This window comes from Mesoplodon bidens, assembly GCF_964165515.1.
Source record: "Mesoplodon bidens genome assembly, chromosome: 6".
Lineage (NCBI taxonomy): Eukaryota > Metazoa > Chordata > Mammalia > Artiodactyla > Ziphiidae > Mesoplodon > Mesoplodon bidens.
This window is the reverse complement of record NC_138162.1, coordinates 22795955-22822596: the sequence shown is the minus strand read 5'-3', so window position 1 is coordinate 22822596 and position 26642 is coordinate 22795955. Positions and strand designations below refer to the sequence as shown.

At 49.1% G+C, this 26642-nt stretch overlaps 1 protein-coding gene across 8 annotated transcripts in view; it reads left to right on the top strand.

Moving 5' to 3' along the window:
* PAX5 (paired box 5) overlaps window positions 1-26642 on the top strand; it is a gene marked incomplete at both ends in the record, with an annotated part of 186138 nt that overhangs the window by 15986 nt on the left and 143510 nt on the right. For 5 of the 8 annotated variants that reach the window (XM_081236164.1, XM_081236161.1, XM_081236162.1 and 2 more), the window contains 3 exons: window positions 2610-2807; window positions 10417-10481; window positions 13832-13960. In XM_081236164.1, coding sequence (XP_081092290.1) covers window positions 2610-2807; window positions 10417-10481; window positions 13832-13960 — 392 coding nt within the window. The remainder of the gene's footprint in view (window positions 1-2609; window positions 2808-10416; window positions 10482-13831; window positions 13961-26642) is intronic. The other 3 variants (XM_081236165.1, XM_081236163.1, XM_081236166.1) reach the window with 2 other exon arrangements.

Genomic DNA, 26642 nt, shown 5'->3' with positions numbered 1-26642 from the left:
CAGAGAGGTTGAGCTGGTCAGGGTCACACAGCGAGTTAGTATCGGAGCCACTGACTGGCACCTACACCTCTTTACTCTCAAACTAATGTTCTTTGCGCCGAACTGCATTGTGTGTTAGTGGCTATTGTTCGTCTTGTTGTGTATAAGCCAAAGTGCTGCATGGCTGTTTTGCTGAGATGAAAGGGCGGTTATTTAGTCTGACACAGTTGCCAGTTGGGGTTTTCTGGAGTGACAGGGCTACCTTCTAAGTGCCTGGCCCATGTGTCAAAAGGAAGACAGAGACCTCTTGTGTCAAGACCGTAGCCTCCTATGGTTGGCCGTGTTAAGGTGGGATGGATGGAGAGCCATGGGCACTGCCATCCACAGCCATACAAGCAGGACAAGTGCTGGGGGGTGAGGTTTCATCCTGCCACCCTCTCAGAGTTTCTGCGTGAATACTGCAGTCCCATTCAGCTAACATATTTGAGTGCAGGGTTGTCTGTGTGTCTGAACCCCCGCCCCAAGATAGTGCCTGTCCTAACAGACCCTCTGTGACTGTTGATTAAGTGAGTGAATGAGTGACAAGATGCATATGGAAATGCCTGGTAAACAGTAAAGCTCTCTACAGTTGCATGGGATCATTATTATTAGTATTAGTATTATTTTAATTTTTACAACTAAAGCAGCAGCTTGTTCTAGTGCAAAGAGCACTGGATTCAGAGTCAGGTTTGAAAGCCCAGGACTGTTTCTAAGTTCCAGAAGGGAGTTGGGCAAGGTACTTGATCTTCTGATCATCAGTTTTCCCTTCTATAAAACCATACTGGCCTCTCAGGATTGGTGTGAGGATGAAGATAATTCAAGGAAGACTCTAAACTTTAAGGCACTGTGACTAAATAATGAGTTGTGTTGATAGTAACAGATATTTTTCTATTGTAAAGTTGAAAGGATCTGCTGAATCTGCAGAGATTGCTGTGTGCTTTGATTTAGATCCTTTTTTTAGACTTTTGGCAAAAAAGTATTTTCTTGGATATTCCTAAAACCTATTTGTGACTAATAACAAACTTTTAGCAATTAGAGAACGAAAGAGCACAGATTGAGTTTTGCTTTATGGTCCAAATTTGTACATGACTCACTCTTCTTAGTGAAAAACAGAATTTGCACATCCACATCACTGGTCCCAAATTATTTCATCTGTTTCTAGAATGTTCACGAACTTGGCCCTAACCAGACTTACCCAAGCTGAGAAGCATCTCTTTAAATGTAACCAGGCATTGTTCTGGGTTACCTTTCCCACCCATCACATGGGAGAATCACCGCTTTCCCTTACCTATTATAAACTCTTGTTAGGTTTAAAATTTTCCAGCAATTTCTAAAATGTCTTTTTCATTAAAAAATTTTTTCAACTGCAAGATAATCTTTGCAAGAGGAAGTCAAGAATTCCTCTGTAAATGTTGAGAGAGACGTCCAGTGAAGGCTCAGATTCAGAAAAGGAATCAAGTAATTTTTTTCCCCTGAAATATTCTTTCGTGGCACTCTTTTCCCTGGTCTCGGTTTTACTGTAAAACTCTGACATCCTATTTGCATTAACGAGGAAGAGCTGATAGTGTGGAAATGTCCTTGGAAACAGTGATTTGCCTCAGGGACGGTCCCTGGAAGAGCTGCGGTGACTTGTGGTTGGGTGTTTTTGTTTGTTTGTTTGTTTTCCTGATTGCTTGGGTTTTGACTTATACGTAACTCATATTTCTAGTTAATTCTGTACTCCAACACTCTTTTAAATTTTACACCAGAGTTCTTGTTTATCTCTTATGGAAAAAGAAGTTGCACTTTGTGGAACAGTTTCACAGAATGAGTCTGCTAGGGGATGGGAGAGCTGGCAAATTAAAGGCACAGGGCAGCTTTCTGGGGGAAATTGTAGCTCAGGAGGCTGGGCCACAGTCCTAGTTTGGCCACTGGGTCTTGACTGACCCTGGGCAAGCCATTTAACCTCTATGGATCTCTGTTTATATCTGTAGATGGAGACCTATTTATTTATTCGTTCACTCATTCAGTCATTCAAAACTGAATGTTGTGCTTTAGAAATTAGAAATTCAAAATTATGTGCTTTAGAAGTGTTGTGGGGATCAAAGGGGAAAACCAAATTGAAAGATTTCTGTAAACTGTCAATGGTAGATAAATGTGACAGAATTAATTAATTAATGCAGAGCATTCCGACCAGCGCTGTCCAATAGAAATGTAATGTGAGCCATGCATGACATTTAAAATTTTCTAGTAGTATAGTACATAAGAAAAGGAAAAAGAAACAGGTACAATTAATTTTAATTCTATATTTTATTTAACCCAATATATTAAAAAGATGATCATTTCAATATGTAACCAATAGAAAAATCATTAATGAGATTTTAACTTTTTTTTGTGCTAAGTTTTGAAAACCTGCTGTGTATCTGATGCTTATAGCACATCTCAATTCAAACAAGCCACATTTTAAATGTTCAAAAGCCACATATGGCTAGTGGGTGTGTACTGGACAGCACAGGTCTGGACGTTTCCTGGACAGAGTAATCCATTATTTTGTTACCAACAGCCATTTTCCAGGTCTCTCATGGCTAAGCTCCTCTCTCCTTGGGTCCTAGGTATTATGAGACGGGGAGCATCAAGCCTGGGGTAATTGGAGGATCCAAACCAAAGGTTGCCACACCCAAAGTGGTGGAAAAAATCGCTGAGTATAAACGCCAAAATCCCACCATGTTTGCCTGGGAGATCAGGGACCGGCTGCTGGCGGAACGGGTGTGTGACAATGACACGGTGCCCAGCGTCAGTTCCATCAACAGGTGAGGGGCTGGTGCCTGTGGGAGGCTAGGGGTCTGGGTGGGGTGGGGATACTGGGGGCTCTGCATGTGCCTTTCCTGAAGATCCGGCCTCTCCTTTCACCAAGTCTCCATAGGGGTTATCAGACAGGAGGGATGCTAACGGGGCTGAATGGATCGCTCTATCACCCTCTCTTCTCTCCAAAGTGGGCAGGCGTCCTCAGCCCAGGGAGAGGAGGCTATGCCAACACTCTGGCTGCTGCAGATTCTTCTGAGCCCAGAGTCATTTCCATCACTCCCTTCACCACTTGCCTCTGCATGTGAAGTACCACACAGTGAATTGTCCTGTTAGGCCTTCACAAATGTCACTTCCTTGCAAGCCCATCCTCAAGGTTGGCACTGGCCCACCTCAGGGCTTCCCAGGAGGAAAATCCCAGCCTCCAGTTTGTGCAGAGTTTGAGCTATTGAGTGTGGGGAACGGAGCCCGGACTTGCAGTTGAGAGATTTTAGCTCTTGTGCCAGCTCTGCCACAAACTCAGTGTGACCTTGACAAAGCTCTTCCTCTCTCTGAGAGCCCAGGACCCTGGTGGTGCTGATGTGGGTCTGTGATTTCCAAGAGTGACATCCAGGATGCTAAGATGCTGTGGAGTTAGGGGGTTGCCCTCTCCCCAGTAGCCCTGACTCTCACTGGTGGGGAGAAAGATCCAGAAAAATACCATGAGTACCAGGCTGGGGATCTTCTTGGGAGCTCCTTCTTTTTTCCAGTCTGGTCCAGAGTACATCCAGCAGAGCTCTCAGAGCTTCAAAACTGAATTCCTGAAGGAAAGTTTTCTACCATAGATGGTGCTGTCTCAACTCCACTGAAACCCATAAAGTCAAGGATGAAGTTGTGGAATGACAGAAGTGATTGTTCTCTAAAACCCACAAAGAAAAAGGAAGCCAGCAGACTGAAAACCTGAACAGTTCCCATTTCTCCAAGGCCACGCCCTGCTCTTGTCAGTGCAGAGCCTGTCTGGCCATAGGGGATCCCTCACCCCCAGCAACTGAGGTGATCAGACCAGATCCCCTTCTGGTCCTGACATTGTTCCTTCTGTGATGACTCAAATGCACAGAATCACTGTGTGATTTTCCATGTTGGTGTTTGGAGTCCTGCTATTTCATAAAACATTAGCTTGTTTTTTGTTTCTTCTCTCAGCAAACCTTTACCTTGGCTCTGACATCCTTCAAGGTGCGATGAAGAGAGAGGGGAATCAGGCATATGGTCTCTTAGTCTCTGTTCTAGAGGGGCTCCTTGTCCAGGGAGGGACTCTGGCCTTCACTGAGAAGTCTGGACAGCCTGCCTTAGGTACAGAATTGCTGGAGAGGTAGCAATTATTGTGGTGGGTTTGAGGGGCATCACTCCTGTTCTTTTCTGGCTTATGAGTGGCTCCATGTGCTTTCTGAGTCCCCTACTGCCAGCTCTTTGAAAGATTTCCATGACACAAAGCAACATGACTTTTCTGCCTACCTGTGTCTCCAAAAGCCCTAACATGGAGTGAGGCCTGCTCTGCTGAGATCAGTGAAGGAGTAGTCAGCATGCTCTGCAGAGGAGCCTCTAGCAAACGGGTGGTCAGGCGCTGGAGGCCCCGAGATTTTTCAATCTAGGTTATACATGTGGTTTGAAAGATACCTCAGGTTGCCCATGGGGGTCACAAACCTTAATGCCAATATGGGGTCAGACAGATGATGCAACAAGGGAAGTGGCCCAGGCATAAGGCAACAGGGGAAGGTCGGTCTATGGCAGACTAGGAACACAAGCTCTATTGAAGGGGCAGTTGCCTCTTGGCTCTAGCTGAAAGCTGCCAGGAATGTGGGCCTGGTGGCAGCCAGATATTTTTTCCATTCTTAAAGAGGAGCCAGAAACTAGGACTTGTGTGTGCATGTATTTGTACGTTTGTGTATATGAAATCTCTATATCTTTAAACAGTGGCAACTAATGTCAGTGAGAAAATGCCTTTGCGGGACAAGCATAAATCATTTTCAGGGCCCCAACTTCTATCTTCTGTCATACAAGGAGGAAAACTGTTTTGTGATGAAGTTATTTTAATGTACTTTAGAAAAATGTAGCTAGCACTTGAAACCAGTGAGTGTGAATTTTATGAACTATCCCCCTCATTTATGGTAAAGAACTAATATTGCTTTATAAAATAAGTCTAAGTCAAAAAGTAAGTGACTTGAAAGAAACATATGAAGCAAATAGAGGGCTTCCCTGGTGGCGCAGTGGTTGAGAGTCCGCCTGCCAATGCAGGGGACACGGGTTCGTGCCCCAGTCTGGGAAGATCCCACATGCCGCGGAGCGGCTGGGCCCGTGAGCCATGGCCGCTGAGCCTGCGCGTCCGGAGCCTGTGCTCCGCAACGGGCGAGGCCACAACAGTGAGAGGCCCACATAACGTAAAAAAAAAAAAAAAAGAAGAAGCAAATAGAGCACAGTGATTACAGATGTGGTGAAGGCTATGAAGGGGGTACTTGAAAGAGTGTCCAGGGAAATCGTGGCTCAACTGATGCTTTGTGCCCAGAGCCGTGCTGTGTGGAGGGTCAGACTGCTAGTTGCTGGGGCCATGGCTAGCCTCAGGGGCCACCTGGGTGTCCCAGAACATAACGGTGGCCCGGTGGCTCCACCGGCTGTACCTCTCAGGTGCTGCCACATCTGTGGTCCCCTACAGCCCTCAAAGCTTAACTCTCTCCTGTGACAGGTATAGAAACTAAGGCCCAGATGGGGAGTGCACAGGAACAATGATTTTGAGCTAGAGGTGGGAGTAGGGCCCAGGTTCCCTGATGGTAAGAGAAGGGATGTTTCTTTCCACCACTCTCCAGTAGGACTCTGGCAGGACAGAACTGAAGATCTGTGAGGAGAGAGACAAGGAAGGGCAAACAGCCATCCCTACTGCATTCCCATTCCATTCCTGAGCCTCACAGCCTGTATGTTTTGCTGCCTGTCTGCAGGCTTCCTCTGTGATCTATAGCCCTTTTCTGTGCTCCTCTCTGGGGCTTCTCCCAGGAGCACTCTCTGGTTCCTCACCACATTCTTCAGTGAGAACTCTTTGGTGTCTTTAGCAACAGACTGCGCAATGCAAATAAACTATGCGGGACAGTCTTGTGTTGCTGCATCCAACCCCCAACCCTGCACCCACAAAGCCTGAGCCATCCCAGTGCACAGTTTTATTTTCCATGTAAAGATCCCACTGCATTCAAACAGATGCAGCTTCTACATGACTCTCTTGCAAATGTTGTGTAAGAGAGTCCATAGCTCCCTCTCCCAGCCCCTGCTTCCCCGGGAGGCAACGTCTCACTATTCCAATACTTCAGACATCTAGGGAGGGAAGGGTGTCTGGATCTGTAGCTACTCTGGTGGCTGCAGGGCCGTCTCCACCTTCTCCCCGAGAAGTGTGTGCCTTCCTGCTGCCTTCTGGGGATCCTGCCTGGGAAACCATGGCTGACATGGGGTGAAGCAACACTGAACCAGTTCTGCTAGGCTTGTGGGAGATTCCCTGGGACACAAAGCGTCATGTTTATATGGCTTCTTAAGGACAAATACATGCTGGGGTGTTGCACAACCTGCATGAAGGCTGTTGGAATCCAGCCTGAGACAGCTGGAGGTGACTGTCTTAGAGCTGACCCCAATGCCGGGTGGAACGGAGTCTTCCTTCTTCGTCTGTTCCAGTCCCGAGGCTCTAAACCAGGGGCCGAGTGACATTCCCAGCTTAGAGGGGCAGCTCTATTTAGTACCAACCAGTGGTTGTCCTGTGAGGATGCGGGGCCAGTATTCTGGGTGTTCTGATTTTTCAAGAGAAGCTAGAAATCCACGTATTTATGTAAACGCTCCCAACTTACCAATACTGGCAACTAATTCAAATGAAAATAAATATACTGTGCAGGCCAAACAAAACTTGTCCAGGGATGGATGTGGCCTGGGGATGACCATTTGTAAACCCTGCTCTTCATCCTGACTTAGGCAACAAGCCTTCTGGGATCGTTCATCCCTTCCCTCTTTCTTCTCCACATCAGCCGCAGGTGTGAGTGTCACCTGTGGATCCTCTCCCAGCTTGGCCTAGTTGGTCTCTTGGTTTCAGGATTCTTAACACAGCTGATGGCCCAGGATTCTTACTGCAAGATGGTAGTTTGATCAGTGAGGTAGACGTGGGTATTTCTTTCAGTCTTATAGCCCCATTTCTTTTTCTAAGGCCCCATGATTTTCTCTTTCAGTGGAATTTTGTATGTGGTGTAGGGGAGGTGGTGGCTGGGGTGTGGGTGAGAAGACCTAGCCTTTCAAAGCAGCGGGGGTGATGTTGAAAAGGGATCCTTACAAATACTTGTAATGTCTAAAGTTCCTCGAACTTTGAATCTTCGGACTCTAGATGGATTTGGAATCCAAATAGGCTTTATGCCTCATACAGGCAGTATTTAGCAGAGGTACTGCTTCCTTTGAATGTGGCTCAAAGAAAAGTGCTCGGGCATGGGAGCTGACTTGCTGTGGGACCTTGGGCAGGTCATTTGAGCACTCTGGGCTTTAGTTTCCTCATTTATAGGAATTCTTTGATTGCTGAGCTTCCTTCTCCATTGGACCATCTAGGATGATCATATGGCATCCAAGGTCATGCTCATGCTCAGCAAAGTAAAGGTTGCACCTCTTAGCGCTGACTGTCAATTAGCTCTGAATGTCTCTGGTTTAGAACAGGTCCAGAGCATGGCTCTTATTGTGATGAGTCCTGATGTTAATTTTTGAATTTTTAATTTTTTTTAAATTGTTATGATTCATTTATAGTCTTGTTCTTCCCACTCCCATTTCTTCTCAATGGAAAATGATGCTCTTTGTTCTTTTCTTGGCAGCTGCTACAAGCAGATGGGCAAAATTTCTATCTCTGGGGTTGGGTTTGGAGGGTTCCCTAAGATTCAAGTCCTCCTTATAAAGGAAAGCCCCACTACAGCCTTAAAATAGGGTATGGGGATGGCTACCTTCCCCTCCCCAGCTCCCAGGGAGATCCCATGTGTTTTTAAGGCGTTTGTGGAAAATATGAACCTTTAAAGGTTGAAGCTGGTCATTAATCTTTATGAAGATACCAGTGAAAATAACAACAGCTAACATTTATCGAGAATTTACTATGCAGCAGCCACTGTTCTACGTACTTAATTAATTTAATCCTTGTAATAACCCTATGAGGCAGGAATGATTCTTAGCTTCATTTTGCAGATGAAGAAATTGAGGTACAGAGGGGTAAGAAATTCACCCAACATTATACAGCTGGCAAATAGCAAAACTGGGATTCAAACTCTAGATGTCCGGATCTGGAGCCTTTTCACGCCGCTGCAGCTGCCTGTCAGTGATTTATAAAAATTGATAATGTTTTACCAATGATTTATAAATATTTTTAAAGAAAAATAAGGAAAACATAATTTTCTTTGCTTACGTAGAAAGTTAATGGCAAGACAATGCTTTGAAAAGTTAGGACTTTATACAGGACCTCAACAGGAAATAGTTACAATCTATTAATATTTTACCATATGTTTGTATATACATAAACCATAATATAGATAAACTATATTTAAATCTGGCATATCCGTATATTCACACATCTAGCTATATCTCTGTAGACACACATACATGTATACAGAGAAGGTGACCCACAGAAAAATCCAAAATTAGGTCAGATGCTAGCTTAATTCCAGGTAGTCAAAAAGACTGCCTCAATCCCAGGTCTTTGTTAATACGCTCCATGTTTTCTTAGTCAAAATAAATTATTTGAATATTGGAGAAAACAAAAAAATGCTCAGTGTATTTGAGGCAGGACATATGCTGACTCATCAGAAAATGGCAAAAGGCCCTGTGCTGAGCTCAAGTGGCCATGGCTCCAGAGGGCCTGTGGCTAGGCTGTGGTGTGAACACAAACATCCATTCCAGGCTATCAGCTGAGGATACTGAGCACCCTCAGTGCCCAGCACTGAGCTGTGAGATCACAGAGGTCAGGGGACCTGGCCCAATGAAGTTCAGGAGACACTTCTGTTCTTCCTTTCCCTGTGCACAAGCTGGAGACCAGTGCAGCTTGAAAAGAGCTTCCAGAAAGAATGGTCTGAAATGTGAAAAAGCTCCTTATATAATGCTGAATGAAAAGAGCAGGACATAAAACTGTATACATGGTTTAATCCTGATTTTGTTAAGAAGAAATGGATATTTCCAAATATGAACAGGAATGCTAGCATAAAGGAAATATACCAAAATGTGGTTTTAGATGTCTTCTTTATACCTGTTGTCCAAATAGTCTACAATGAACACAAAGTACTTTCATAATTAGGAAAAACTCTAATAAATGTTATTTTAAAAGGTCATAGTTGGGGCTTCCCTGGTGGCGCAGTGGTTGAGAGTCTGCCTGCCGTTGCAGGGGACACGGGTTCGTGCCCTGGTCCGGGAAGATCCCACATGCCGCCGAGTGGCTGGGCCCGTGAGCCATGGCCGCTGGGCCTGCGCATCCGGAGAAGGTCATAGTTGGAGACTGGAATAGAACTTTTCCAAAGAAGTTGCACATTTTATTACCACCTATCCTTCTCCCAAGTGCCAGGGAAGGAACTTTCTTGCAGGCCCAAAAGGGACTTTTGGCCTGGCCCTGATCAGCTGCTGTACGATACATCGGGCTTGGGGTCTCGTGGAGGCCTCACAAGTTGTCCCAGCTGGAAAGTTACAAACTAAGCTTCTCAGAGCCCACGTTTCTGCAGAAGGACATCAGAGCTGCCAGGTAGCAAAGGGAAGCCACTGCTGCTATTATCCTTTTTATACACTGGACTTTTCCATAAGATTTTTTTTTTTTTTTCCAAAAAGGATTCGGTTACTTAAAGTAAGCAAAGATTGGTCTGTTCCAACTCCCTCATTGTACCAAGGCCGTCAATGGAATGGACTTGCCCAGGGTCACAATCCAGTTCATATTAGAACTGGAGCACGGTCTCTGGAAAGACAGTCCAGGACAGCCCTGGCGCCCAGCCCCATAGAGGCTTCCACTGTTTTGTATAATTCAGGGTTCCTCTTAGCAAAGCCAAGCCAGGCCTCTCCTGGCAGCACTTTAACCCTTTCTAGTTTTGTAGCAACATTCACATCCCTCCCCCTACCCCCTTGATAATTTCTGATGGGCAGGGGTGTTATTTTTCCTGTGGATCTCTAAGGCAGAGAAACCAGAGTGTGAGAGCTGCCAGGGGACAGGGAGGTCACCTGGTTCAGTGCCTTCATTCCACAGATGGGAGGTTGAGGTCCAGGAAAGGGATGGAACTTTCTAACTCACTCAGTGAGTTCCTTATGGAGCTGAAGCTGCTCCAAGAATGGGATGCCTCTTTGTAATATTAACGCATCAATCTCTTCCTACAGAAGAGGCACTTGAGGCCCAGAGAGGGGTGCAAGTTACCCAAAGACACCCAGGGAGGTAGGGGCTGAGTTGGAACTAATCTATAATTCTTCCAAACCCCCAACTCGGGACCTGGGTTCATAATCCGCTCCCACTTCTGCCCCAGCTTGACCCACGACCCAGCTGGATATGGGTTTCTGGCATCGCTAGTTGAGATCTCTTCTCCTCCATGATGGTAAATAGCCATTATTTTTTTCCCCAACTGTTCACAGGATCATCCGGACAAAAGTACAGCAGCCACCCAACCAGCCGGTCCCAGCTTCCAGTCACAGCATAGGTAAGAACTTTCAAAAAAAAATTTAAAAATCTAATGGGCTCCAAATACTCTAAAGAACTTTTAATCATTCTTATGGACAGATAATTCTGCATAAAACACTTGGGCACACGTACTAATGCGCCTTCTTTGTCATTCTCCAAGGGCTGAACCTGGTAAATGAATTTTATAAATACTGCTAAAAGGTTTTGAATTTTACTGATTATTATGATAAATAGCTTTCACCATGAGACAGAAAATTGAAATCTAAGCCAAAAAAAAAAAATCCACTAATGGGGGTCTATAGAATGTCAGATAATTAAAGTAATAAATCAAGAAAGGGATACTTATTCATAACATTTTCTGCATCATTAGTCAGTAAGTAGTTTTGAATGTGTTTTTTTCTTCTATCAACCAGCCCTTCTACAATTCTTTGTGCACTTGCAGTCTTGAGTGAAGATGTGGCAAAACTTCCCAAACTTTCTTTCTCTCTCTCTCTTGCTTCGATCTCATGGGCTCCGTGAACTGTCAAGGGCTTCCAGTGGGGTTTCTGACACTCATGGGTGAAGTCTGAGAGTGACCATGACTCGTAAGGAGAAGAGTCATATTTCCTACCACCCAGGAGTTCAGAAGTTTCCCTTGCCTTCCCTTCCCTGCAAAGATCGTGAGATGAAAGTGACGTGTGTCTACACAAGGTGTATGATTTCTCCACTTTGGATAAAGGAAATACCTCTGGTTAGTTGGGGGAAAGCTTATTCTACTATAAGAAAGCGGGCCACCATTCAGCAAGCCTCTGATGGTTCTGGCTGCCACAGGCCCTGTCAATTCCACTTAATCACACCTTAATTACACAAAGATTGTGTACCCTTTGTTGCTCCTTCTTTGACTGAAAACTTGAACTCCCCATGGTGATGGGGGACAGGCAGAGGCCTGGTTTATAGTTCCAGCTTTGTCATTAAGTCAACCAGTGAACCGTGTTAAGCCCCTTCACCTCTGCGAACCTCAGTTTCCCCATTTGTGGAGCAAGGGCCACAAACCCAGTGCTCTCTGAGGTCTCTGAATCTTCATGGTTGCTTCTTTGAATAAAGGTAAGACAGAATTCTTCCCTTCCATAAAATAATTCTTCATTTAGTAATCCATCCAAAAAGCGTTTGCTAAGCCCCTGCTATGCAGCCCGTGGTGGTGGAGACTAACGTTATAAGGAAGGTAGGACAAAATCCCCCTTCTCAAGGGCTTCTCGGTCTAATGGGGGAAAATAAACAAAGAGAAGTCTGCAAAACACTGAGATCAGGCTCAAGAAGAAAGTACAGGGTGCTGTGGGAGCAGAAGGGAGGGAAAGATCAGCTTTGTTGAGCTGGAGTGAAGAGGGTTTAGGAGAGCTTTCTGGGGAAGTGTTTGTGGCTGGGATTTCATTTGCAGCTTTAACTATTTCAGGTCACATAGCAAGGAATATCAAACTTAGGGTAACTGATAATATTCTTTCAATTGGGTAAGAGGAATAATTACACTTGACAGTCAGCAGAATGCCTTATCTCAGAAATTTGTATAAAATTCATATCTTATTTGTGTACAGCCCCTTATAATTTATTAACTTAATGAGGAGTAAGGAAATGGAAGCTTTAGAGGGATGAAATAACTAGCCCAAGGTCACATGGCCAGTAAGTGGCAGAGCCAGAATTGGAACCTGAGTCTTTTGAGCCGAGTGTGATTACAAAATGTTGAAACACGTGTCATCGGCTCTGTCAGCAACGTGGTGAGCCTTGGTTATATGTGGTGGTTGTTTAAAGTACCGAATGACTGGTGAGATTCTTTCTTCCTCTGTTCTTTGCACCTTAACACAGAAAAGGTTGTGAGATTTGCATAAATCTATTTTGAGGAGCTTCTTCTGGTGAAGGAAAAGAGAAGTTAACGATTTCTACTTCTGTGTCTCCTAAGGAAGATCTAAAATCAAACTCAAATATGAGAAGAAAGGCGCTGCTCCCTTTAGGTCTGTAGGAGCAAGAGCTGGATGTGCTCCAAGGAAAGCAACAAACAGCTTCTCAACCGATCACCACCATTTCTAGTAATTTCCTACACTTAAGAGTCAAAAGCAGCTCCACCTGCCTCCAGCTAGTTATAGCCGAAGGAAATGTGTCTGAGATTGGTCTGTAGGTGTTAATGAACCAAGAAAGAATTCCCACAGCCCAGAAATGGAAGTTCAGCTGCACGGCTTGAGAGGACCCTGATGACCGACAGGTCTCCCCCTTGGATGCTGGGGCCAGGAGTTAACGTGAAACTTGCACAAACCTCCCCTCCCCCATTCTTATTTTTAGGAACTTAGATACCTGGTCTCAGTCACAATAAGTCACCAACCCACACTTCTGGGCGGAAGAAATCTAGACTTTAAGTCAGTAGAACCAAGGCTGAGCCCTGGTGCTACGGCTTGTTAGCTAGATGACTTTGAGCCAGTCACTTCGCTGTGTGGAGGCTCAGTTTCCTCACCTGATGAATGCGGATGAATAACAGCACTCTTGGTTATTGCAAGCATCAAATGAAAAGCACTTTATGAACGTGAAGCATACTATTGTTTTTCATTATTCATTAGTGAGGAGCAGATTACTCTAGGGGTTGACTTTAGTTCTTGGGTTCCAGTCACCACTCTGCCTCTTATTAGCTGTGTGACCTTGGGCAAGTCACTTACCTCTCTGAGCCTTGGTTCCCTTACCTTTCCAGTGACCTAGCTTATAAGTTTGTTCTCAGAATTAAATGAGATGACGCCTGAATGCCTGGCACAGAGTAAGTTCTCAGAAAAAATTATCATTATTATAAATCAATATATATATAACATATAGTATATTAATATTATATAATTAATATAAAATATTAAAATCCAGGTAAAGTGGAAGGAGAAAAGACAGCGAGGAACTATAAAAAGACAGATAGTCTGCATTTGGTGCTTTGCTGGCTCTGTGTATGAGTGTGCAGATATTTATGTCTGCGTGGATGGGTGGATTTGTAAGTAGGGAGTGAGCCTGCCTAACGAGTAGGTCGTTTCTAGCACTGGCTGGTGGTGGGCCCCAGCTCCCCCGTTTCTCTGCTCCATCCCCCTGCTTCCTGCATCCTTGGACAGGCTGGGGTTTGAACTGGTGCCCGTGTTCCCTTCTGTAGTGTCAGTTCTCTTCGGGGCTACTCTCATTGCCCAGGTTTGGCCGCTGCCCTGTGACGAGTGTCCTCAGCACACACCTGCCCTGCCCCGCCCCGCTCTCTCAGACGCACCAGCCCCCTGTAGGGGGCGTGCCTTTTTATTGGCCCGAAGGCGGGAGCCGACCTCCCTCCTCCCCGGCACCGCCCCCCAGCCTCCCGCCGGGCCCTGACCAACTTCTCCCTCTGCGCAGTGTCCACCGGCTCCGTGACGCAGGTGTCCTCGGTGAGCACGGACTCAGCCGGCTCCTCCTACTCTATCAGCGGCATCCTGGGCATCACGTCCCCCAGCGCCGACACCAACAAGCGCAAGAGAGACGAAGGTAGGAGACGCCGGCTCTGCCCGTCGGGAATGGGCCTAATCGGATCTGTGGGATCTGTTTCCAGGCCCTCAGTCAGGGGCGGAAGCACAGACGCCCTCCGAGCACCCCTTACCTGCAGAGCGCTGGAGGCGTCTGGCCCAGCCCAGTCCCGTCCTGACCACGGGGAAGGGGCTGAGCCCTCCGGGAGAGGAAGAGGGCCCCGGCGGGGACTGGACTTCTCGCAGGCCTCCTCCCATCTTCACCCCTTTGGTGGGAAAGGCGGGCCTGGCAGAGTCCTTGGGGCCTGTGCTTTGCGGCCTCTAAGAAGCCCTTGCATTTGCAGCTGTGATGCCCAGAGGGCAGGGTGTGGAGGGTATGAGCACAGCAGCAGTGTCCCCTTTTGGGGGGAGGCCTAGGGGAGAGGGAGGGGCTGGGCAAAGTGAGAGGGGCACACATGGGGTGGCAGGGTCAGCGGGTGGGCTCTCCGAGGGTCTGAGCACACCTCTTTCAGAAGGCCTTCAGTGCGGTGATGGGGGGGCGTTGAGGAAGTGAATAATATTCTCATCTCTGTCCTTGGGCCTGGAAGGAAGGAGTGCAGGGGGCCTCCCCGGGATTAAATAGATGACAATCCTCCCTGTTGGTTTTTCTCAACCCTCGGTGTGCCACCCGGGCCTCGGGAGCTGGCCGCCTCTGTCCCGGACATGGGCCCACCTTAACCTGGGTCTCCTTTCCCTGGATAGGCTGCCAGTGGGCTGACATTAATGGGTTTGAGAGGAGAAATGACCCCTGGGAGTCTGTAAAACCTTTGTCAGGAAAGGGAAAAAAAAAAAAAAAAAAAGGGCTGTAGTCTAGGGGCTGAGAGCAGGGTGACAGAAATCTTGATTCAATTATTCTGTTCCTCAGCACAATTCCCTTTCTCGGCTCCCTGTAAGGGATGTATGTTCTCACGAGCACATGCCTAAGTACTTAAGATCTGTAACTAGAAAATTGAGTCGGCCCAGCTGTGGATTGGCCTGTGGTGTGTGGGCTCCAGGCCATGCAGGAGCTGGACCCATGGCCTCTGTTTGGAGCTGTGGAGTACATGGGGGATGAGTCACGGCTTCTGGAACCTGCCTCACCTCTCCGCCCCCTCACCCCCCAACACTCGGAGCAGATGTGGGAAGTCTTTTTTTTTTTTTTTTTTTTTGCGGTACGCGGGCCTCTCACTGCTATGGCCTCTCCCGTTGCGGAGCACAGGCTCCGGACGCGCAGGCTCAGCAGCCATGGCTCCCGGGCCCAGCCGCTCCGCGGCATGTGGGATCTTCCCAGACCGGGGCATGAACCCGTGTCCCCTGCATCGGCAGGCGGACTCTCAACCACTGTGCCACCAGGGAAGCCCTTTTTTTTTTTTTTGGAAGTCTTTAACTCAGGGTTGCTGTACTGGGTACTGCAGGAGGCAGTGGGCCTACCATCTCTGTTGGTTTATGGGGTTGATGGTGTCATCTTTTCTCCCCTTGTCACCTGGACTCACAGCAGATGTGCCCAAGCTGGGGCCTGCTGTGTTTGATCATGTGGAGGGGCGGGTATGTGAGGCTCCCTCAGAGGTTGAGGGATACAGGCAGAGAGTTTTGAAGAGAGAAAAACATTGACTTTGATGTTTACCGTCAAACACACAGGTCCTGAACTGGGGGGACTGTGTCACCGTGTTTGTTGAGTGCTCTGTTGGCTTTCGGCCTCTGATCAGTGGTCACTGTTTAGCCTCTCAAGCTGCTTGAGAAGGTGTAAGAGTGGTCAAGATGTGAGTGTTGTTCATCTAGACTGCTCTGTGCTGGGCAGATCCTTCCTGAAGGCTGTGGCTCATTTGTGGTATTGACCTTTAAGAGGGACAGTGACAAATTGGGATGTGTCCAGATGGGTATAACCCGGATGGAGAGGTATTTGGAGAATACCTCAAGGCTCTAGGGGTGTTTTGGTACCAAGAAGAGGAGAATGAGCAGGACTGGATTGTTGCCTTCAAATACTTGGAAGGCTGACATGGAGGGCAAGAGGAATGAGACTTTGCTGTGTGGCCTCAAAGGCCAGTGTGTGGCAGATGCAGAATAGATTTCAGCTCAGAGTAAAAAATAACTCTGTAAATATGCGAGTGGTCTATGGCCAAAGGGGGCTGCCTCAGGAGGTAGTGAGTGCCTTGTCACTAGAGGTATGTTAGTAGAGCCTAGGTGGCCATTTGCTGGGCTGCTGTATAAGACTGTCAAGAATCAGATGCAGAATTGGATGATCTTTGAGATCCTTTCAGTTTTGGAATTTATGATTGAGCCCTGATCCCCAGAAAGACTTGGGAGGTGATCCAGCCTGTGGTCTAGATTTGATGGTCCCGAAAGCTTACAGGATTGGGAAGATTGAGAGACTCAAGCAACAAGCAGAGCCCCTGCCTGACCCCGCCCTGCATCACTGAGAGTGGATATGGCTGGGCAGAGAGGTGGGCAGAAGTGCCCTTGCTCACATCAGCAAACTGCCTGGGAGCAGTACAGTGTGGTGCTCCCTACTGCCCTTTCCCATCCTCCCTCTATAGCTCCCTGCATTCTTGCATTGGCTTCAGGAGAAGTTGAAGAGGCAGAGATTGCCACCCCCTTTTTATAGGGGAGGAAACCAAGGCCCCAGGGAGTTCCATGATGTTGGCAAAGCCACAGGGCTGGTATGGCCAGGCGGTGGGGGTGGGGTGGGAAGGAGTGGAGAGAGCCCCTGAGGCCTCAGCTCCCTGACATTGTCCAGCCACCTGCTGCTCCTCAGCCCCTCCAGAGAGATGCTTTGGAGGTGGAGCAGCCTGGGGTGGGCAGAGCCTGGAGGGTTTAAAGCAGAAGGGCGTGGTCAGCAGGCTGGATGCTGCCGAGAGTGTGGTGAGAAAGTAAGAACCAGCCACTGGGGAAACACAGGGGAAATGCTAGTGCGCTGGACTCCGGCCCATTGAGGCTGCAGACCATGGCACCATTTTCCTCAGGAGCCGTCAGCAGCCTGAGGCGAGGGCCGTGGGGCAAGAGAGGTAATAGAGGGCCAAGAGGAAGATGGCTGAGGGTCCCCATTCCCATTTTTCAGATGAGGTGACTGAGGTTCTGCAGGGTGGAGTTGCTTGCTCAGCTCTGGTTCACAGTCATCTACCACTTGGACTTGGGTTTTACCTTGTGGGCATGGGCTCAGGGCAGGGGTGGGTGGTGGGAGAGTTCCGTCACAGAGGACCTGCCCTCTAGACCTTGCAGGCCGGTGGGCAAAATTGGCAACCCAAAGTCCCTCTGATGGGCAGTGTGTAGGGTGATGCTGTGCTGGGAGGATGACACCAGAGAGGGAGGGCAGGGCAGGGCAGGGAAGGGCTGACATTGACCAAAAGGATCTGGTAAGGGCTCTCATAGGAAGTGGCACTTTATGAAGGGAAAAATATTTTGCACGGCTTGTTTTTAAACTTAAATGAATTAAAATCAAATAAAATTAAAATTTTAGTTCTTCAGTTGCACTAGCCACATTTCAAGGGCTCAGTAGCCACATGTGCCCAGTGGCTACTGTATTGGATAACATGGCTTGAATACAAATGCTTGGCACATAGTGGGTGCTCAATAAATGCTTCTCCGTAGAATGGGTAGGTCACGTGCCTGTAGAGGGTGTAGTGAGGATGGCGATGGTGGGGAGAATCTCTAGTCTCCTCAACTAGAAGTGTTTCTCTTGGTATTTTTGGCTTCCGTGGAAAGCTCTATTTGAGTAAAGAGTTCTGTAGCAAAAACAAACAAGTTAGAACACTATTAGACCAGTGGATTGCCAAGGGCCCTTGTAATCTAGAAATTCTAGGATTCTCCTTGGGACATGTGCCTCCAATACCAGCCTTGGGGATGTGGCCACTGTGTCCAAATCTCAGATGAATGGTTCTGCGGCTGAGGCAGCAGATAAGGTCCGTGGGGCCTCTGAGGGCAGAGTTGGGGCTGGTTAAAGGAAGCTACAGGGAGGAAGATTATGGCTCAGTGCAAGGAACAGCTTTCAGACAACACCCAGGCTGGGCCAAGGTTAGAAGCATTAGCTTAGAAAGATAGTGAGCTCCCTGTCATTGGAGGTATGAGCAGGGGTGAGGGGCAGAAGAGTCAAAGAAGGCATTTTGGTTTAGACTCCACGACTTTTTTAAAAAGTAAATTTATTTATTTATTTATTTTTGGCTGTGTTGGGTCTTCATTGCTGTGCGCAGGCTTTCTCTAGTTGCGGTGAGCGGGGGCTACTCTTCGTTGCGGTGCACTGGCTTCTCACTGCGGTGGCTTTTGTTGTGGAGCACAGGCTCTAGGCACGTGGGCTTCAGTAGTTGCAGCACGCGGGCTCAGTAGTTGTGGCTCGTGGGCTCTAGAGCACAGGCTCAGTAGTTGAGGTGCACGGGCTTAGTTTCTCCGCGGCATGTGGGATCTACCCAGACCAGGGCTCGAACCCGTGTCCCCTGCATTGGCAGGCGGATTCTTAACCAGTGCACCGCGAGGGAAGTCCCTGGACTCCATGAGTTTTTAGGCCTGTTACAATCTGGGGGACAAGTGCTTCTGTGACTGCCTGGCATCTGGAAGTGGTTCTGCCTACTTGTTTTCCCTCCTGCTGCCTGACTCTGAGTCCGCCATCACGTGGGCTTGACTGGGCGGGGCCGCATCGCCTGTGTTTCTACCCCCAGCCTTGCCCCTTGGCACAGGGCCTGGTGCCCAGAGGGCTCAGGAGGCTTGTGGATGGTGAGAGTCAGGCTGGGGTGCTGCCCAGGTGTGAGAGGCAGCTTCGTCTCTTGATTGGGCTGTCCTGAGAGGGTCTGTGGAGAAAGCTGTGGCATGGGCCTAAGGAATCCTGCGGGGCTAGGGGGACAGAGCCCGGGCAGTGCCTCCCTCCCCGGAAGGCCCAGAGAAGGTCGTGGCGGGGCTGGACTTGGCGGAGCAGGCAGAACTGTGAATAGCGGCCATGGGTGAAAGGGCAGCCCCAGACCCTCTGTTCCTTTCTGGGCCTTTGATCTCTGGTGGGGCCTCCTTCCGCCGTCTCCAGAGCCCCCATTCAGGTCCCCTTGACCTCCCCCTCCCTTCATCCCCCCAGTTTGAAAGGCCCTCAACACACCGAGGTCAGCCGAGTGCGAATGCCTTTCACTAGCTCAGAAGGCTGGCCAATCCGGCACCAGTGTGGAAACTTCTTTGGGGGCAGTGGAGGGTACATTGCAGGTGGAATTTCTGGGCACTGGACTGCCCTCTGCCTGCAGAGGGCACAGGAAGGGGCCTGTCCTTTTCAAAAGATGCCAAGTCCAGCAAGACCCTCATGGGGAAGTTTGTGGGGCATTTAGCGGGGGCTCCTGTCATGACTATGTCCATCCCTCTTTCTGGAAGTGCCTGTCTCCTCTCTGTCTTTGTGTCTCTCCCTGTGTCTTTTGTTTGGGGGTACATCTCATCCAGTGCCCTCTGCCTCTGTTTATGTCCTGTTTATCGAGACTTCCTCTGTGTCTGCTTCTGTCTGCTGTTCCAGCTCTCACTCTCTTTCTTTTTCTCATCTTCGTTCTCTTCTCTTTCACTCTCTCTCTTTTCTTGTATTGGCTCTTGCTCTCTCTCTTAACAGCTCCCCCCTCCCCTTCTCCCAGGCTGGGAGCCTCCTCTCAGCCCTGCCTTGCAGACCTCCATGGGGGTCATCTTGGGGAGGGAAGGGGTTTCAGAAGTTCACAGACCATGCAGGGCCCCAGGGACCCTCTGACCTTGGGCAGGCCCTGGCCTTCCTCTCCTAGGACCCTCTTCTTTTACTGACACACAGACTCTGTCTGTTGCTCCCGGACTCAGGACTGAAGGCACTGGAGCAGGAGATGCAGAGACTGCTCTCAGATTTCCCAGCAGGGACTGGGGTGTGTGGAAAAGCTCAGGATTCCTGAGTCAGGGGGGGAGTTGTAGGCACCCTTGCGGCACCACCATTCCAGAGATCAGTGATCTCTGGAGACCCCCAAATAACGTGAGGTGTTGAGGCAAGGACCCAGGCTCACAGGCCAGGGACCAACTGGTTCGAGGACCCTGTGTGGTGAAATCTTTGGCAAGTTACTTAGTCTCTTGGAGTCTGCATTTTGCCATCAGAAAGTAGAGGGGGCACAAGTTTTGTGCGTTATTGTGAGGATAAAATGAAGTCGTTCTGGCAAAGGGTTTAGCTCCAGGGCCTGGCGGTCCTAAGTATTTAATAAATGGCCCCTGAAGGAGACGGGGGCTTGAGCGTGTGAGGCCGGTCCAGGCTGAGGGCTAGCAGGCTCCCGCTGCAGTTCCGTTTGGCAGATGAAACTGGCTGATCCCCCCCTGCCCCCCTCCCTGACTTCCTGTTTGTAACAGTCGGCCTCTCTGGGCGCCAAGACTGAACAACAGCGCCCCCAGGTGTCAGCTGCAAAGGGAAGGGCCCCTGGCTTTCCTTTGCTTCCTTTTCCTTCAGGACCTTCACTTCAACACCTTGATGGAAGAATAAAAGGGCTAAGCCTCAGTTTTCCATGAAGTGATGTCTTGGGTACACAAGGTGGTGGAGACCTCCAGGATGGAGGGCAGAAGGCAGAATACTTGGACCTGGAAGGGCTGGGCCTCTAGGGGCTTGGGGTCACCAACTTGGTTTTCAACAGCCCTTGTCGGAGCTGGAAGGGCCTTGGAGAGTATCTGGGATGTGGCACCTAGTCATTATTCAGATGGGAAAACAGGTTGGAGAAAAGAAGGGGTCTGACCAGTAAAAATGACATTTCACATGGTAAAAACCCAGAAAACCTAGAAGGACAGACGGACTCCTCAGAACATCCTTGATATCCTACTGCCCTTTGACAGGCCAAATCTTAGTTTCTTACCTCCTCTCCTTTCCTCCATTCTCCTCGGCCCATCTGCTGCCCCCACTGTTGAAAGCCATGAGCAACCCTGACCTGACCCCGTCAGCCTATCACCCCTGGGCCTCAACTCTTGACAGTGAGCCCTGACCTTCCCTCCCTGGCCTCCCGTTCCTCCTCCCCATCCCTTCTGTGCTTCCGGCCCCCGCAGCCTCTGAGCTCTCCTGTCTCTGGGCCATTATCCAGGCAAAGCCCTCCACCTGGAATGCTGTCTTTGAGGCTGGTCTGTTGACCTGGCCTGGTTTCCAGAGCCAGTCCACTCCCGGGGGGATTTTCAGTGTTGGGCCATTGGTCCCTCACAACTGGCTGGGACCCTTGGATTCATCCCGGGCCAGCATGGAGCTTTGGAGACCAGACAGACTCTGCAGAGAGAAGGAAATGACCACCACTTTGTCTTGGTCTCTCCTGGGGCTTCAGCAGGGCAGGTCCCCTCCCTGCCCTCCACAAGGTGTCCCCTGAATGTACCCTCAGGCTGGACACGTAGGGGGCCCTTCCCTGAGTTCTTTTTTTGTCTGGGCAGGGGCCCGGACCAACATGCTTGCTCAGAGGGCATCACTTTGAATCTGATTGCCAGCCCTCTTGTCATGCTTTACTTGGCTTGTCCTGTATTTAAAATGATTTTGAGTTAGTTACCAACATTTAAAAATAAGATTTCCCATCTGGATGTCTAGCCTTTCTTGGGAAAAAAAAAAAAACAGATCTTGTGACACTGGGCAGGCTTTCCTACACGGCAGCAATCGTCTGGGGCTGCTGGGCCTGTGATCCTTAGACTGCTCTGTACTCACCTTGTTCACAGCGTTTGTGCTCTATTTTTCTCTACCTGAATGCCTTTGAGCTTCTGGAGTCTAGTATGGACTCTGAAGAACAAGTCTGGTTGAGTCCAGCCTGTGGCAGCTAAAGCCTATGGGAGGCAGGGCCCTGATTGAGCTGGATGGGGCTGTGTGTGTGTGTGTGCGCGCGCGCGCGCACACACACACACACCCGCGGGTGCGTGCATGCGGTCAGGGAACTGGGCAGTCAGGCTCTCAGGCCGGAGGTAGGTGAGGGAGGGAAGGCAGTAGGGCAGGGCCAAGCAGCCCCACCCCTTGGCAGCCCAGAAGAACAGTGAGACGGGGGTCATTCAGTTCACACCTGCCAGATGGGTAGTCCAGGCACTGGGGCGCTTAGTGGCAGTGATGCTAAGGACCCATCTCTCAGCCTGGCTGGCCACTCTCCTGTCCTTCCGTCCTTGCAGTCATTGGCACCTCAGCCAGGCAGACAAGTGTCCGAGGCTTCCTTGGTAAAGCAGGGGACTTGAGGCCAGGTGATCAATCAGAGGGGCTCCTTGGGCCTTTCCCTGGTGCCTAGGGTCTGTCCCTTGGGTGGGGGGTCAGGTTTCGGTTCCTCCTGGCCCCTAGGTCCCTGAGTTTCACTTTGATTCAGTGAGTGAGAGCCCTCGTGAGAGCCAACACCCCGCCCCCACCCCTGTTGTTTGCACACCTGCTTCACTCAGGCTTCCTCCACCCCTCCCCCACCAGCTTTTCCCACGGGACTGTGCACTGGTGTCCCAGAGAGCCCTGGGGGATGTAAAGAGCAGGGGCCACAGTGTGAGTCGGCTCTGGGGTCAGCCAGAAGGAGAGCTGTGCGGTCTCATCCATGGCGGGCAGGCCCCCTGCCAGGGCCGTCTGGAGCTCAAGGTGGAGTGGACTTGGCTTTCTTCCCCACTCTGCATGCCCTGGTGCCCTTTGAGGCAGAGAATCCCATGGTCCTTTCTGTGTCTTTGGAATATGGTTAATCCTTGGCTGCAGAATCTGCAGTTCAGGACTTTGCAACATTCCAAGTACTAGAGGCTCATGAGGCAGGGGAGGGAGCCCAGAGGAGGGAGCCTGGGGCTCTGGGTTCCAGTCCTCAGTCTGTGGCTGACTTGCTGGTGACCTTGGGGAAATCCCTTTCTCTCTCTGGGCCTCAGTTTCCTCATCTAAAACATGGGATCAAGGTTCTCTTTGGTACCAAGATTCTGAGCTGCTCCTGGTCCCATCTCAAGTCCTCTTGGCATTATTTTAAACAAGTGGTTCTCAGACTTTCAGTCTTGCAACCCTTTTAAACTCTTAAAAATGATCAGGGGGCTTCCCTGGTGGCGCAGTGGTTGAGAGTCCGCCTGCCGATGCAGGGGACACGGGTTCGTGCCCCGGTCTGGGAAGATCCCACATGCCGCGGAGCGGCTGGGCCCGTGAGCCATGGCTGCTGAGCCTGCGCGTCTGGAGCCTATGCTCCGCAACGGGAGAGGCCACAGCAGTGAGAGGCCCGCCTACCAAAATAAATAAATAAATAAATAAATAAATGATCAGGGACCCCAAGGAGCTTTTGAATTTATGTGGGTTAATTAAAATGGACAAAATTTTAAAATATTTATTAATGTATTAAAAATAGCAGTAATAAATAACATAGTGTGTTGTTTGAAATAAGAAAGGACTATATTTTCCAAGCCAAAACATTTAGAGTGACATTGCTTTATGATTTTGCAAATCTCTTTAGAGCCTGGCTTAATAGAAGACAGCTGGGTTCTCATATCTGCTTCTGTATCCAATCTGTTGTGATATCACACATCTTAGAACCTCTGGAAAATGCCACTGTATACTTGGAAAAGCATCAGAGTGAAGAAGGCTAAGAACAACTTTGTATTATTATGAAAATAGCTTTGACCTCACAGACCCCTTGGAAAGGTCTTGGGGATCACTCAAGGGGTCCCTGGACTAGACTTTGAGGATCTCTGCTTCAGGCTGCTGCAGACTCTGAGCTTACTTATCACTCGAACAGAGAGGGAGAGCAGTTAAGTGGTTTTCGTTAAAAGAAAGGTGCCATCAGTTTCTCCTGTTCTTTTTTCCTGAAGGCAGTGGGAACCATGCCAGGCTTCTGAGCTGGGGAGGGAGTGACAAGACACGCTGGGCTTTGGAAATCGTCCTTTAGCAGATTAAGGTGTGCAGGGCTTCTGGGTCCTCTCCCGAGTTTGAACTTCCACGGAAAGGCACAGTTACGGAGGCTCCTTTCACTTCCAGTGGAATATCGTAGGGTTTGAGGTCTGATCTCCGTCCAGCAGGCTTCCTTTGGGGCCAACAACAGCTTCCTAGTGCTCCCTAAGAGCCCAGGGAGTGGGCGTTTGGGGACCCAGCCACCTCTCCCCATCCCAGCTCAGCTCTGCAGCTGTTCAGGGCAGGCCCGTGAGACCCCCACCCAGGGCATAGTTTTGGTGGGGAAAACCCCAGCAAATAATGTTGATTTGGAATGAAACAAAATAAAATGAAATAAAGAAGTAGGTTTGGTGTTTATCTTGACTCCTGGCCTTTGAGGAAAAGCAGGTGTGAAAGGCAGTTGAAAAAAAGGGAGATTTTTGTTCTGATTCCACTGGGGCTTCTGAGTTTTTCCAGAATGCCAGTGGTTGGTCACGTGTGTGTGTGTAATTTCATTTTGAAATTTCCAGTTTTCATTTTCATTGGTACAAGTTTGTCATTTGCATTAGTCCTTCCTTGGACTGATGGACTAAAATGGAGGAGAGGAAGAAAAAGAGAATTTCCTAAGGTCTTTTAGAAGACTTGAAAGATGCTAGAGGAGATATGCTTGTAGTGAGATGAACTGAGCTATGAGAGGAAACAGAGAGAAAGGCATGGCGCCTAGAGAGACTAGAAAAGAGGCCGGTAAAAAGCGACAGAAGGGTCAGACTCTTCCCAGCACCAGCCACCAGGTGGCACCATCGACCCAAGACAGCTTAGTTGCTGTCCAGGGTGAGGGACAAGAGGGGTGACAGGACAGTGTGTACTGACCATTTCCGAGCTTGGTATGCTTGTAACTCGGTGGGGGGCAGCAGTGCCCAGGTAGGCTGCCCATTTGCCTGAGTTTCACTTCTCTGCCAGCATTTAGTCACAGCAGTGGGAGGCTTGGGCCATTGCTGTTGGGGATCAGTCCCGTCCTTCCTCACCTCCATGGCGCAGATGTCTTAATACAGACCTTTTTGGGAGTCAAATCCTCAGTTCTAGTCTAAGCCTTTACTTGCTGGCTGTGTGACCTTGGGCAAGTCACTTCTCTCTGAGTCTTGTTTTCCTTGTGTTAAAATGTGGATATTTGAACAGATGACTTAAGGGATCTTTTGGGCTCTGACATTCTGTGGTGTGCCAGAGAGAGCACTGGAGTTGGAGTTAAATTCAGGATCTTTCTCCATTGGCTGTGTGACCTTGGGCAGCTCACTTCCCATCTGTGGGGATTGCAGTAACATCTCTCTCACAGTCTGTTATATGAAGTAGCAGGTTGGAAAATGCTTTGAAATCTCTTTTGGTGCTGTAGGAGAGGGAGGGGTTGCTATTTATTTTTTTTCCAGTCAACTTAAGTTAGCCAGAAGCACGCCTTCTACCATCCTCACAGCTCAGAAAGTTTGTGCCTCTGCTGTGACCACAAATCAAAGCCTATGGTAGGTGTTTTCTCAAGGTCACTGCATCTCTGTCTTAACTATCTCATGAATCTGCTCCTTTTTTTTTTGGTCCCCACTGCTACTGCCTTAGTCCAAGCACCCTCTCTTCTCCTTTGGACTATTGCTGTAGCCTCCTAGTGTGTCCCCACCTCCAATGTCACTGACTTCTCCAAACAGTCCACCTTCCGCATAGCAGCCCCAGGGGCACTTCCGAAATACAGTTTGGATCAGTGACTCACCTGAAGGGTTTTCACCCTTCAAATCTGCCCATGGTTCTCAGAAATCATCTAAACTTCTTAACAAGGTTGCTAGGCCTTCTGTGGTCAGACCCGTGCGCATCTCATGAGCCTCGTCCCTCCCCACCCTCCTCTTTTCATGCTCACCCCAGTCATACCAAACCTCATTCCATCCCTTGAGCACCACTTGTTCTTTCCTGCTGGCAGCCTAAGGGTTATATGCACAGGTTGTAGTCAGGCAACCAGGGTTCTGGTGCTGACTCCACCAATGCCTACTCGTGTAACTTTGGGCAAGTTATTGGCCTCAGTTTCCCTCTTTGTAAAACAAGGACACCCATTGTGCCTATGATTGGGTTGTTACGTGGATTGAATGAGGTAATGCATGCACAGTGCCCTGGAGGACCCCGATGCATGATATGTGCTCTATAAAGGATGCCTTTTATGGTAATGTGTTCCCACCGCCTGGAAACTGCCCCCCTTCTCCACCCTACCATTTACCCAGCTGACGTTCTACAACTTCAGGATGCAGCTCATGTCACTTCCTAAAAGTGAAGGCTTCCCTGAGGGTCCCTCCTAACTGTCAGCTCCCCTGGGCCCACCTGCAGCACACAGAGCCTGCCTGTTGACAAAAGTATCACATTTGTCACTCATCTCTCTTCCCTGTGGGACTGGGAGCCCTGTCCGGGCGGGACTAGTGTCTGTAGTGGTCACCATTGTGGCCCTAGTGCCCAGCACAGGGCTGGTTCTTGGTAACAAATATGTACTGAATAGGGACTGGATGTCACAGAAGCTGGGAGCCCATCTGGTCCGTAGGTGCAGGCTGCTGAGTAGAACCCAGAGCCTTGCATGTCAAAGGCTTCTTCCTTTCACTCCTGCCTGACACCATCGTCTCCATCCTCCAGCGCTGCTGTCTGGCTCCATAGAAAGGATTTCATGACAACCATTCTAGAGGGGGAGGGAGCTCTCCCGTGGTCTAAACACACACACACGTGCGCACGCACACACACACACACACACACACGTGCAGAGCTCTGCATGCTGGTGCCTAGGGCCCTTGTTCTGCCTGCCTTACCTAAGCATATGCTCCAGGTGTATATAGATCACAGGCTCAAATGGGAACTGTGACTCTAATGGTTAGCATTTACAGAGTGTTTGCCATATATATTTTAAACTATT